The sequence below is a fragment of the Dipodomys ordii genome, unplaced genomic scaffold, assembly GCF_000151885.1.
Source record: "Dipodomys ordii isolate 6190 unplaced genomic scaffold, Dord_2.0 Scaffold70, whole genome shotgun sequence".
Classification (NCBI taxonomy): Eukaryota; Metazoa; Chordata; class Mammalia; order Rodentia; family Heteromyidae; genus Dipodomys; species Dipodomys ordii.
The window spans coordinates 11093178-11107681 of record NW_012267286.1 but is presented as its reverse complement, the minus strand read 5'-3'; the positions used below and the strand labels follow the sequence as shown (position 1 = coordinate 11107681).

Sequence of the window (14504 nt, the reverse complement as noted above, 5' to 3'; positions counted from 1 at the left end):
TGGCTCAAGTGGTAGAGCGCTAGCCTTGAGCTGAAGAGGTGAGGGACAGCGCCCAAGCCCAGAGTTCAGGCCCCACGACCGGACCCAAAAAAAAAAAAAAAAAAAGAATCTGGAAAAAAAAGTCTAAATGTAAATATTCTAATATAGTATATGAGAAAAATATGATTAAAATAATGAATTTAAACAGATACTTCTCTTATAAGCCTAATTATTTATAAACCCATTAACCTGAGATGGAAGGACATGACAAAATTTAAAGCAAGCACGTTCAAGTCAGGTTGACTTGGGTTATGTTCTTGTTTTCTATTACATTTTGCCCTTTACCAACTCCTTGTTTATTTTTTATTCCATCTTTTTGTCTTCTATTTCAGTGTTCTTTATTTTTTGTTGTCTTTTATTCACTTAGAGTGCACTTTATTTTTTATCTTTATTTAGAAACTTTTATTTTAATACAAATACAACTGAATTGAAGGGTAGGAAATCTCATCACATGCATAACTATTAGGGAATCTATTTCATACCACTTAAAACTTTCAGGGGCCAAGTAGGGCCCTTCCATTTGTGTGATAATGATGGCCAATTATGCATGGACTTGGTTTGGAATTAAGCTTTGCTGACACAGACTAGATGGTGAGCTAAGATAACTGGAATACTTGAGTATCAACACCAACTTCACTGTCATCAACTGGCATTCATTAAGAATCCACAGCGAAAAGAACACTTTCCTTCGAAACAGAACAAGTCTGCTATTTAATCTTCAGGTCTTTGTCTAAAAGTGAAGCCAAGAAGATGAAAATTCACAGAAATATCAAGACAAATGAGATTCTGGTTACCAAAAGTTAAAACCAAAACAATCATAATGTTTACACTATAATAACCAGCTTTTCAACATGTAATAGGTATATAGATAATTAAGGCCCATAGGGAAAAGGCTAACTGTGAGGAAGAATCTTCATCAACTATTATAATTTATGAAATCAGTGGAAATAATTATGTTTGAATGTATAACTCAAGGTTTAGAGAAAATGTTGTGGAACCAAGTACATGTTATTTTATTGTTCAAGTGAGATAGTATTCTAACTATGAAATTATGATTGAAATAGATAAAAATAATGGGGTAGCATTACATTATATATATGTTACTTTTTCTAATTTATATATGTTACTTTTTTCTAATTATCACTTTAAATATGGTTATTAGATTAAGTTCACATGATTGTGATATATTTCTGAAGAGATGATCAAAATGGTCTGGCCAACTAGCACTTGATACATTATGATCTGTTCTAAACAGAAAGTTCTCCCATTATTATATATTGGGTTTTAGAGCAATATTTGCATGTTTTAATCAAAAGTATTTGTAGCTGGATATGGTCATGCGTAACAACAATCTTAGCACTTGGGAGGCAGACGCCTCCCAAGAGGAGGGTTCATTGTGATATTTAAAACATGCATTACTTGTACTTTGATCAAATTGATTCCATCTAAACGATTCTTTCTTAACCACCCTTACTCCACCTGTCTTCTTTTAAAAATTTTCATGGGTTTCATGGTACTCTATCTTCATAAATATGTATTATGTACTTTTATAGTATTTATACATCACCTTCCCATTTCCTCTTCCTCTCCCCAAAAGCTGCACCTCTTTCCCCTCCTTTCCCCAGTCTCCCTAAACAACTGTCCTTTTTTTTTAAGTTCTAGATTCTGTATATAAGTGAAACTACCTATTTGCTGTTCTGCACTTGGCTCAGAGGATCACACAGCTGAGTCCAGTCTGTGATTGTTGACCGGAGGATGCTACAAACAATTAACCAATCATCCCTTAATCAATATTAATAACATTCAAACTCTTCTCACATTTTGGAAACAATATTTAAAGAGTATCATTAATGTCAGTAACAGAACTGTTGCCAACTTAAGTTTTACAAAGCTATACCTTTAGCTGAAATAGATAGTGTATATTATATATGCGTGTGTGTGCTAAGTTAGAATGTCTATCTTGGAATAGGAATCGTTATATAAAAATTTTAAAATATAAGAACACACCAAAATTGCAATATTGGATGTATTCATTTGTGGGCAAGAATACATACATGCACTATAGCTATTTTTAAATTTTATTTAAAAGAAAAGTATATTGTGTATTTAAAGTTAGGCTCACAAACTATAAGTTAATGAACCTTTACATACATGTATCCCCTCCCTGGTCAGTAACTTTTTGAAAATGTAATAAACATAATGACATCTGTAGTTATGCTGTAATTGTTTTATTTGATATCTTTATTTATTTGATATTTTTAGTTTTTTGTAACAACTTATTTATTTTTATTGGTGGACATTTGGAACATTATTCTAAAATAAGGTTATCTTTTAAACTAAAAGCCAAAATGCATCTTTTAACTCCATTAAACTATTAGAGGAATCATATTCTAAGACCTGCACATTCTTTTGTGCCATCTGTTCAAGATTTTTGTATTAGCATATAGCTTTATAACATTACTGCCTCTAGTCTTAATTACTATAAATCCTTCTTAACTGAAAACCTAAGACTGATACAGATATATTCTAAATTCTAAATATTTTTAGCATCTCTTAAGTACAACTTCTAAACAATTCAATACACGTTTAATTTGCTTGATTATTTAATGGCTTTAAAGTGTCCAGCATATCATAGGAACTCAAGAAGGATTCATTACATTTCTGTAACTGAGAAGGAAAAGAGGGAGAAACAGGAGGAGGGAGGAAGTGGGGGAAAAGAGAAAAAAATGAAAGGAAAAGGGGAACTCAATTTTCAAATTCTTGGTGCAAATACTTTGAAAATGATACTCTTTTTAGTATCTTATTTCTTCTCCCTTGTAGCTAGAATATCTGTCAAAGTCTAGTCTCTATAAAATCACAAATGCAGCCCTTGTGGAAGAGGGGGTATGGTAAAGGCAATGGTAGGTAGGCTGGAGGAGCCTTTCCAGGCTTTACCCTCAACATCTGGTAGGAAAGAGTTGCCAAGTACCGCAGTCTTGTTGGCAACTCCTTTGCTATGTTATGTTCCAACATTTTGAAGAGCTGATGATCTTAAAATTATAACCTGACATTAATTTTTAAACAGTACAGGCTCTTATAAAGAAAAAAAAATCACAATCAATGAAGCAAAGAAGCATGAGCTAAGTAACCATTTGCTTTTGTCTATATGGTATCGGATGGCTTATATGAACACAAGTTTTACTGGATTATTTGTTAAGGTAGAAATAGTACCATATGGCACCTATCTGTTTGTATGGTGACATGTAAATGAGTGTAGTAAGCACTCTTTCTGTCCTTACCCTTGGATAAACAAATATTTATGACTTAAGAGTTGTAACTTGGGTTATACCATATAGAAGACTGAACCCCCTCTTTTTTTTTTTTAACATTTTTTGCCCTAGAAATAGCTTTCTCCTACTTTAATATGTGAATCCTTCCCAATTAAGCGGCACTACATATACCACTTGCTTCATTAGTGTAATCAGCTCACTGAAAATAATGATAATGCCCATAACTGACTTTGTAGTTTATGCTTTTTAATGATGAATATTCTTGGGGGGAAAAACACATAGGGAAATAAAGTAAATATCAAGGAAGAAACATGGACATGAGAAAGAAAATATGTAGTTTAAGCCATCGACACATCGGTTCACTGGGTGATTGGCTCTCTATGCCGTGAAACATTCCAAGCCAAAGCACTGCCTTTCCACCACTGCACAGAGGATGTGTTGGGAACTGATCCAAACTACAGAAATGTCAAATGTAGCTTCTCTAAGCCATCATTTGCCGAGTCTGACAAGCATGCAGAGAAACAGCAGCAGAATAGCAATATACTGCAAAGACCACAGGCAACAGGGAGACAGCCAGACAATTTCTTCCTCATGTCGCTGGCTTTACCCTGACACCTACCATCACATGCTATACCACTTGCTTGTTATTCTCAGGCTGAAGCATGCAATTCTGCCTGGCTTGCTGTGGTTCATTCTGATCTATGAATTCACAGCTAATAAACACAACAACCTGTCACACTTAAATGTGTTTGAGGCCTGGGGTGGGATCTGGAAGTAAGCAGAACAAGACAGCCCAGCTCACTGGCATTTGGCATGGCAGAATGGCTAGAAGATGTTAGATGAAGCAAATAGAAGAAACAGCTGTGCCTGCCTCTGTTTGCAATTCTGAGCTTTCCCCCTGTGTTCCCAGAGAAACATATTCAACTGTAGACCTATATACATATAAATGCTTGATCAAAGATCTTAGATGGCATAAGGCCACAATAAAAAAAATAGTATTTGGTGTTAAGTTAAAATATTTCCCTGAACAAAATTATTTCTTTCATCACTACTCAAAGACTTACTTGTTTGGGGGCTAACTGTGTGAAACGATTTCTAAATGATTTCACCAAAAAAAGAGAGACAAAATTGGGGAGGATGGATAGGGAGTACACAAAATGATCAACATGTGCCATGCAGAGCAAGCTACCCAGAGTCTGGAAATACTTAGCAGTGACTATCAGAAATATGAACCTCTACTTTTGAGCTGATTTGGTAAACATTAAACGTCTATGCTCAGAACAGAGTCAAAGGAGAACACTCCAGCATAGCCATGAATGGATGAGATGAATCAAAACTCTTTTGACACTTCTGGAGAAACACATACTGGGAAATGAAGCTCTTACTTTAGGAATTTTCTAAGCAAACAATATCATATCATACAGAGTATTTTGAAGTTCCCATTAGCAAAGTGGGGTTGAGTGCTGTGTGTGTATTTCTGCTCAGGCCTGGGTAAATGTGAGTGCATATCACTTTCTTTATTATTGATATGTGTATTTCTTGAGGTTCAGTGTGGCATATCCAATAATATAATGCAAACATAGTCAGGGGAAATGGAAAGAGCACAGGTCCTGTCTGAATGCTAGAACTGCCAATTAGTATGTGTGTGACCTTCTCCAAGTCTCTGAGTAGGCACCACATACAAGGAAAGCATTTACAAGTTTCTTCAAGAGCTGTGAGGAATAAATGAGATTATTTATACCACTCAAACAACAGCATTTACACCTAGCAAGCAAAGTGGTATTCTTTTTTTCTTTTTTGCCGGTCATGGGGCCTAAACTCTGGGCTTGGGTGCTGTCCCTCAGCTCCTCAACTCAAGGCTAGGACTCTACCCCTTGAGCCATTGCACCACTTCCGGCTTTTTCTGCTTATGTGGTGCTGAGGAATCGAACCCAGAGCCTAATGCATGCAAGGCAAGCACTCTACCATTGAGCTACTTTCCCAGCCCCGCAAAGTGGTATTCTTAAGTCCATAACAAATATCCCAAAGTATTCTCAATAAGCAGATTTTTATTAAATATCTGCTGTATGTTAATATGGTGCCATGGTGCTTTTCCAAAACCCCTCAATGATCACAGCTGAAATAAAACAGATCATTTCACATATAAGATAGTCTGTCACTTTTGTATGTACGTAATAAGTATATACTCTCAGACTTATTGTTTTTGTTGCTGTTGTTTGCTTGCTTGTTTTGTGATGGTGCTAACTTAAGGCCTCACATTTTTGCTTAACTTTTTTACTCAAGGTTGGCAATCTCCAATTCTAGCTATTTGCTCATCAGTTTTGAGATAAGAGGCACATGGATTTTACTGCTGGGGCTGGCTTTGAGCCATGATCCTCACATCTCAGTCTCCTGGGTAGCTAGAATTACAGCCATGAGCTGTAATGCCTGGCTTATTCTTAGACTTAAATTATAAAGAGTGCTTTTGAAGATGGAGACTTCAGTATATGCATCTCAGGATTCTTTTCTTTTTAAATTGTTCTTGCTGAGTTGATAGACAGAGGGGTTACAAGTACATGAATCAGGTAATAAGTAATGAGTACAATTCTTTTTGAACCATGTCTCCCCTTCTATCACTGTTTCCCGTTTTTCCCTCCTGTCCCACCCACAAAATATACAATTCATTTTCTGCCTAGTGTCTAGTGAGTACCACTCTCAGGATTCTTAAATGGACTATGACGCCTATATCTTATCCGTCACCAACACAGACTTGGATCCTCTGCTTGAATTTCAAAAGAAACATACTATAAAAGTAATGCAATTTTTACTTCAAATACCTAGATAACTAGACTTAATAAAATCTCCTGAGGAACAAGTAAGCGATTTCCGCATTTCAAGTTCTTTTAAAGTAAAAATTGAGCTCTAAAAGCTCTAATTAACAAACGCTGAGGAAATTTCAAGTGGCTTGAGGCCCAAAATTCAAAAGGCTACACTCTTCTAGTAAAAAACCTGGGCTATGTGGGGCTCAGTGGTGGTGCACTTGGGTTCAATAACCAGCACTGCAAATCAATCAGTCAATCAATCAATCTATCTTTCAAAAATGAAGAGCCAAAGAGATTAACAAGTCACATAATCTAAAGACAGTCAGATATTTGTTATTTAGGCACTATGATTTAGTGCCTTTTCTTCATGACCAGATTATTCAATATTATTTTTGGTTCTGGTGACATTAAAGAGATACAAAATACATCGTTAAAAATCGTAACTCTAGCTAGGCACTAGTGGCTCACACCTTTAATCCTAGCTGCTACTCAGGAGGCTGAGATCTGAGGATCACAGTTGGAAGCAAGCTTGAGCAGATAGTCCATGAGATTCTTATCGCCAATTAATGACAGAAAAAGGTGGAAATGGTGTTGTGTTTCAAGTGGTAGAGTGTAAGCCTTGAGCAAAAAGAAGCTGAGGGCCAGTACCCAAGTCCAGAATTTGAGCCTCCAGGACCCACAAAAAAAATCAATAAAAAACAATACATCTTATAATAATGTTATTCGACATACCACTTCATGATATGGCTGATAAAAACAACTATTACAAAAAGGTTACCAGAACTTCCTCAAACAGAAAGTGAGCTTCCAAGAAGACAGAATGCCTATTTCATTCATATCCAGACTTAAGAGCATTGAAAAAGTTAAGTGGAGAAGATGGATTCATGGATACTAAAATCATTTCTTAACTACCTCCTCAGATGTACAATGGGGAAGATGTACAATGGTAGAAACCCTGAAGCTGTCTTTGCATTTCCTACTTCTCAATGTTTTTCTCACACTTCTCCACACATCAGTCACATCAACAAATTCTGCTCCTTAGCTGCTGTACATCACTGGTGCCACTGCAGGCAAACAGATCTTTCTTCTTGTATTGTTTTCTTTTGCCTTTTTTCTGAATATCATGTAGAGAGCAGGAGGGTGGAAGCCCCTATAGCTGTCTTGGGTCATGAGGTTGCCCTGCTTCTAGTCCAGCACATCACTACACCCGATATGGGAGAGAAGCATACAAGCTCCTGTGTGCCCATCTATGGGCTTTTACCAGAGAGATGACTCTCTGCCTTGTTCTAACTACCAAATGTAGAGGCTGGTGCTGTGGCTTGTGGCAGATACTACCTCATTTGTGATCATCTGTACATAATCATTCCATGAAAGTTAGCTTATGAGGTTCACTCAACTAAATCTTCCTTGTTCTTTCACCCAGCTTCCCCAAACCCACAGACTCCCGTTATTCACACCTTTCTATAGTCAACAATATGTATTTGCTGAATCACAGATTTCAAATAATTCATCCAAACACTCAAACATTGGATGATCCCCTATTCCAGGTTTTAAGAGTCTACACAGATTTTTATGGTCATATTTTCCTATATGAGATTTGGGTTTCTAAAGAGCCAATGACTATTGTCACATGTCTTTATATTTTTCATGAGTCTACTCATAGAGCAGGCATACTTCTGGTGTTTAATGGTACTTTTAACAAGCTGGAGGAAAAATGTATTAAAAATTATATATGTATATGAATATATAAATGTTTATATGTATGTGAATGAGTTTATATATGTTTATATAGGATTCTATATATGTCTCTATGTCCACAGGTATGCATAATATATATGTATATGTATATACAAACATGGAGACAGTCAATAGCTGTAATTACATAACTAAACTCTGCAACTGGTATGCTTAAAAAATTTAAAACAAAAGCTTTTTAATGGTGGCATGTTTTTTTGACACTTAATAACCTTTTTATTAAATCAAATATTATGCTGAATATTTTTTAAACTTATTCTTATTTCAAGCTGCTTCTTTTAATATGTACCTGTCCAGCCCTTAGTTGGTTGGTATGATTTAGAGCTTCAGGCACCAGGAAGAGCAAATATACAAATGAAACAAAGCCCTTGCCTTGGTTTTGAGTGTAATTTCTACTAACATGAAGCCTACAGACTGTACGTTGGGGAAGAGCCCCTACTCAAAGGTTATCTGTTTTGTTTTAATTAATGAGTTTGCCAAATTACCTCAGTTTCAATGATAGGTGTCTCAAAAAAACAACAACAATAAAATATAGCAGTCATAAGTGGCGTATATAAACACAGACACACTGGGCCCTTTCTATCAACTGAAGAAGGTGACTTACTGTCTAACTTACTGTCTCACAATTAATTACACATCACATACATGCAAACACATTTCTGCTTACTTTACCAACTTTGATCAGTTCTACCAATGGGAAATATAAATAAATAAATAAACAAACATATACTTGGAAGTTTGTACATAGATAAAATGTACAAAAAGAAACAAAATCTTACTATTAACCCAGCTGGTTAAAACCTCCATGCACTAAAGAGCAAGCAGGAATTCATTGAAAGCAAGAAAGGTAACACCCATCATTTAAGGACATTTGAATCCCTGCTTTAGACCAGGGATTCTTGTAGGCAATGACCTTTATCACTTATTTCACTAAGCTCACATCGCTTCATAACTGAGCAGCTGGAAAGAACGGTATGGACTTACTTCGATACTGAAGTACCCTCTGTCAACATAGTCCCCTAAGAAGAGGTAGCGAGTGTTGGCAGGCGATCCCCCCACTTCGAAGAGCTTCATCAAGTCAAAGAACTGTCCATGGATGTCCCCACAAACTGAAAGACACAAGCAAGATTCATTTTAGGATCACATTATGCCTCTGAATTTGAATATAAAATCACAGAACTTTAGAGCCGGAATCAATTTAGAGTTAATCTTTGCCAAAACATTATTTTGCAGAAAAGGAAAGTAAGAGAGAAAAGTGAAATGCCTTGCTCAAGATTTGCTCTAAATTTAAATAGAGGCAGCATTGGCTTTAGCATACAGGTGTACTAATTCACAAATTAACTGGGAAAAATAGGGATAATTATCACAGCACTGGCTATTTAACCATTGTACATGAGACCTTGTTAAGAACTTTGTAAGCCTATTCTAGTTCAGGTCTAACAATGTCCTGGGACAGGTTTTCATTTTGCAGACAGAAGGCAAGGCCAGCACAGAAGCAATCTATGCACAACAGATGTCTGAAGTCATAGCCACTATACATTATCACCTTCTGAAGAAAAAGGAAAAGTCTCTCTCTTTCTCTCTATATATATGGTATTTCACTGGCTCTAAGATGTAATCAATTACAATATACGCCATTATATATCACTAAAATGTACAAACTTCACCACAAGTTAAATTCTAAATGGATATTTTATATGATGTATTCTAATAGTAGCTATTAAAAATTAACTGTATATTAACAGCTGGAAAAGCTAGTATAAACATCATAAATTGACACGTTGAATTGAACCCCCTGTACAACTGCTCAAAGAGAACGAAACAATTGGGAACTCAGTTTTTAAAAAATTCTTACCCTCTCTTATAAACCATTTTTTGAAAGAACTATTTAATGTCTTTTTAAAAAGTGATTTGCGATAATTTTTATTTCATTCGCCACATTCAAAGCCTTTAAAAAGATTAAAATCTCAGACATACCCATGTGGAAAAGAGTGTAGGTGACATAGTTTGGCAAGGTCCTGGGGCATGAATTCAGGATCTGAATACAGTCCCTGAGGGTTTTATATTTTGTTTTGCTTTGTTTTGTTTTGTTGTTGTTGTTCAAGGCTAGTGCTCTACTATGTAAGCCATAGCTCCAATTCTGACTTTTTGGTGGTTAGAGAGTCTCATAGACTTTCCTGCCCACGCTGGCTTAGAGCTGTCATGCTCAGATCTCAGCCTCCTGAATAGCTAACATTACAGGCATGAGCTCCAGTGCCCGGCAAAGTTCCCATTATTTACTTGTCATTCCTAACAGACCACAGCTTCTGTGCAAGGTACTCAGTAGCTTGCTAGGGGTAGGCATTTCTAGGCCTGCGGTAAGAAAGCTTGATTGACAGATACAAGGTTACAATTAGATAAGAGTAATACATTCTGGGGCTCTAGTGCAATCTTGTACTTACCATTAATAATGCACTGATTATTGTTTATTCATATCAAAATCCAGAAGAGAAGAATTTAAATATCCTCACAAAGAAATGACATGATTCTAAGTCAATGGCTATGTTATCTTCCCTGATTTGATCACTATACATGTATAGTCCATAAGTGTGTAGTATTATTGCTACATGTCAACTGAAGTTTCAAATGAAGTAGAAAGCATCAAAACATAGAAGCATGAATAGCAATAATAGTAAAGTCTTCCAACACTCTAAGACAATATATAACTACATGGCTGAATATTCTAAAAAATTACGTTATAACATCACCCCATTTGTTAGGAAATGGAAAGACTTGGAGAAAATTATATTAAGTGAAGTAAGCCAGGCCCAAAGAAACATAGGTCCCATGGTTTCCCTTATTTGCAATAACTAGTATATGTCTGGGACAAGCAGAAAAGCTCAGATAAGATGAAGTTAAGTGAAATGAACACCAAGATAGGGACACAAGTGGTTTGTTCTTCCTTGCTATTGTTTCTAAAGTATTTATAAGGTACCATTTGATTTTTCTGTCGCTTTGTATGTCCCTCCCTCATGGTATAACCCCTGTTTTCATTGTATTTGATATTGGTATAATTTGGGGAGGGGAAGGGAAAAAACAAAATGTTTAAACAGGGATACAGATTTGACCCATTACAACAATGAGATGTATAAGATGCAACTTTACAATTTAGGTGGGGGTGGGGGAGTTGGGGTGTAATTGAGGAGGTGGGAGGGAAGGGATGGTAGGGGAAAAACAAAGGAGGAGGCAACAATGTTGGATAAGAAATGTACTCATTACCTTGCTCATGTAACTGTAACCCCTCGGTACAGTATTTTCACAATAAAAAAACTTATTTAAAAATTATATTATAACTTTAATGGATATTGAGAAAACTGTCAAAAATGAAGTCATGTAAATAAAATTAACACACTAAAGATACTAAAATGAAAAAAAATGGTGGGCCATTGCTGTTTATATCCATTAGCAATTTGATATACCATAAGATGAAGGCTTTCCCTATAAGCACAAATACTTCATGTGCTTTTGCATAGGAGAGCTAGAAACTATCAGATACCCTAAATAGCTGATTTGCATTGAAGAGGAGGCAATGCCTGTCCGTTTTGCATAGACAAAAGTCACTGAGAGGAGTATGATTATACTAATATCCTGGTAATACGGCCCAATGGGACAGGAGTGGCTAATATGCTTAGTGCTTGTCTTTTATGGTCAGGAAACACAGCCAATTCTAAACAAGACCTAAGGAACAATTACCTTTGTACTTCCATGACTCTTGGCCCACAAGGACTCATCCATCCATCCATTCACCCACTATTCATGTACATGTACTGGGGTTTGAACTTATAGTCTTGTGCTTGCCAGATACCACTTGAGCTATGCCTCAAGTCTTGGCTCACTTTTACTGGAAACAATTTTATATGAGTGGGATAAATAACTTTTGATCTAAGTTGAAAATTTTGAATTCTGAGGTAGGACAAATAAAACTCTAACATGTAGAAAATGTTTGTTTTTATTTCTTACCGAGGGAAAAAGCTTAAGCCTTCTTTTGCTTTTGTGTTTTTTTTTAACCTTTAATATCACTGCTAGAAAGTTAGTTATTAAGTTTTGAAATCATAGGTTTGGAGAGTTGATGTACATACAAAGGAAAACAAAGATAAATGTGTGTGCATGTGAGTGTTCGATTCTGCCTGCCACAAATAGGAGTCATTGAACAGTGAGGTTGTCAAGGGGTCATTAATCTCTATACACTATAGCAGAGTATTGTTTAAAACACAATAAATAGCTAGAACAGTAATAAGGGACCTCTGCAGCTGAGTAAACTCTTGGGATAGACAAACTGGACAGTGCATCAATTACAGAGCAAGTCCAAGAGTCCCTAAAACCAGCCTGATCATAAATAGAGAAGGTAATGACAAGCATAACACTGAAGACAAGGGGCTCCTAGAAACAGAATCTCAGGCAAATGAGGATCAACAAGCTGGAAAAACAACCAGGACTAGGCTGAGCATTTGCTTTGCATCCCGTGACCTAGAAGCTAGAGTTCTCTAAGAAAAAAAGTTATGTGTTCAAGATATGTGTGTTACGTGTGCAAATATGTAAATAAAGCTACAATTATATATGTGTTATGTGTGGAAATCTAAATTAATTTTGTAAATGAGTAAATAAAAATTTACATATCATAAAGTCATCTCTTAAAAGATTTTCATTGTTACTAGTTCCTATCAGCTATTAAATTACTACATGAAAGAATGTAAACCAAAGTGGACAATACTGAAAACACTAGGATAAAGTTCTAGTAAAATTATTATGCAGCTGATAAGTTGAAAAGGCCTCTGATAAAACTGTCATCTTGAGTGGGAGGTATATAACAAATGAAATATAAAACACATACTTTCAGATATGACTATTGGCACTAGCTTTGACTTAGTATACAGTCCCAGCCATTTGGTCCTGTTTACTTGCCCATATAAAAGGACATTTATCAGACAGTATCACTTGAGTCAATTTCTTGCTGACACTAAGCAAAAATTTTATAATGTCACATAATTCCAGGTTAAAGAAAGCTTATACAAATTAAGATGTAGAGACAGTTAAATAAATTGTTAAGAAACAAAAACTAAAAATGTCAAAAAAATGAAATTAAATAGTAGATGAAGAATAGATTTTTAATGGACCAAGATTTCAAAACTGCTGGGCAAGATTTTATCAGTACTGTGATTTAGAAGTCAAGTTCTTTTAATTCCTGACGCATTGTTTATTTTTCTGTAAAGACCTTTCAGTTCCTCAAAAATACTGGCTTTTATCATCTTAGAAGGCTTACATGAAGTAAAGTAACTTTCTCTACATGTTTTCCTAGTCCATATTAAGCTGAGAGCTTGCATTTTGCCCTTAGAAAAGGTGTTAATGAATAGCTAGGCATTTTTTAAACATCAGAGTTTCACTCTTTTTTAGCTTTGTGGATTTCAAAAGTTTTGATTTTTTTTTAAACCAAATAGCTGCATTTCTCAGAACAACAAAGGTCCTTAATGTTAAGGAACTAGCATTATGATGACCTCTAAGTGGATTAAACTATTGGAATTTCTGATTTGTATTTTTTAAAATACTTTACCAGAACTTTTTTCTTTCTAAAGTCTTAAATTTTTCAGAGAAAGATTTTGTGTGTTGGAGGTGTGGTAGATGTAAACTACAGTGTAGATGGCTGGTATATATCTACTTTCTTCTATGCTTAAGAGACTGTTAGTGGACAACAGGTTCAAGTACAAACCATCCAACACACACACACACACACACACACACACACACATATGCAATTTGCTAGCAGAATATATAAATTTCTGAGACCAAATCTATTACTAAAATATAGGTAATACAAAATAGTTTATATACAGAAATCTGCACCAACTGTAAAATAAAGTAAAAAAGAAAAAGTTCTAATTTACTAAAGAAGTGTATCTTGTAACATCATCTCTTTTTATTTTTCAATTCCTAAAATGTTATGAAGAACTTTATAAAAAATAAAGGGTAAATACTTAACCAGATTACTCTGGGTTGATAACTTAGGAGAATGGTGACAAATTTCTAAACTTCATAAAATAAGCAAGTTTTAAAAATTTTAAGGTAAAAGTAGAGCCGCAAAATCAAACACAAAACAATAACATCAGTGAAGATCATAATTTCTTTAGGAAGGTGTTTCACAAAGATAAATTAACTGTTAACCAATATTAATGAGAAATCTAACAGACAATTGAAAAAAGGAGCAAAATATATTGTAGATTATAATTGTTAGAACAATTCAGTGTCAAACTCTTCAAACTCTTCATTAATCCATTAGATCTTAATTTGTAACCCTAATCAGACAGAAACAAGAATCCTCTGCACCACTTTTTTTTTTTTTGTCAGTCCTGGGGCTTGAACCTGGGGCCTTGGGCTCTGTCCCCTAGGTCCTTTTGCTAGCACTCTACCACTTGAGCCACAGTTCCACTTCTAGCTTTTTTTGTTTATGTGGTACTGAAGAATAAAACCCAGTGCTTCATTAATGCTAGGTAAGTACTCTACCACATTCCAGCCACATTCCCAGCCCCCTCCTCTGCACTTTTAAACTACTTCATAGAAGTAGACACAAAAATTTATTGACACATATGCTAATGTTTTATTATCTTCA

At 35.4% G+C, this 14504-nt stretch overlaps 1 protein-coding gene across 1 annotated transcript in view; it reads right to left on the bottom strand.

Annotated features, from left to right (window-relative positions):
- Positions 1–14504, bottom strand: part of Ppp3ca (protein phosphatase 3, catalytic subunit, alpha isozyme) — a 249709-nt gene that overhangs the window by 62831 nt on the left and 172374 nt on the right. Inside the window, exon 3 of the mRNA XM_013023790.1 lies at positions 8849–8973. Coding sequence (XP_012879244.1) covers positions 8849–8973 — 125 coding nt within the window. The remainder of the gene's footprint in view (positions 1–8848; positions 8974–14504) is intronic.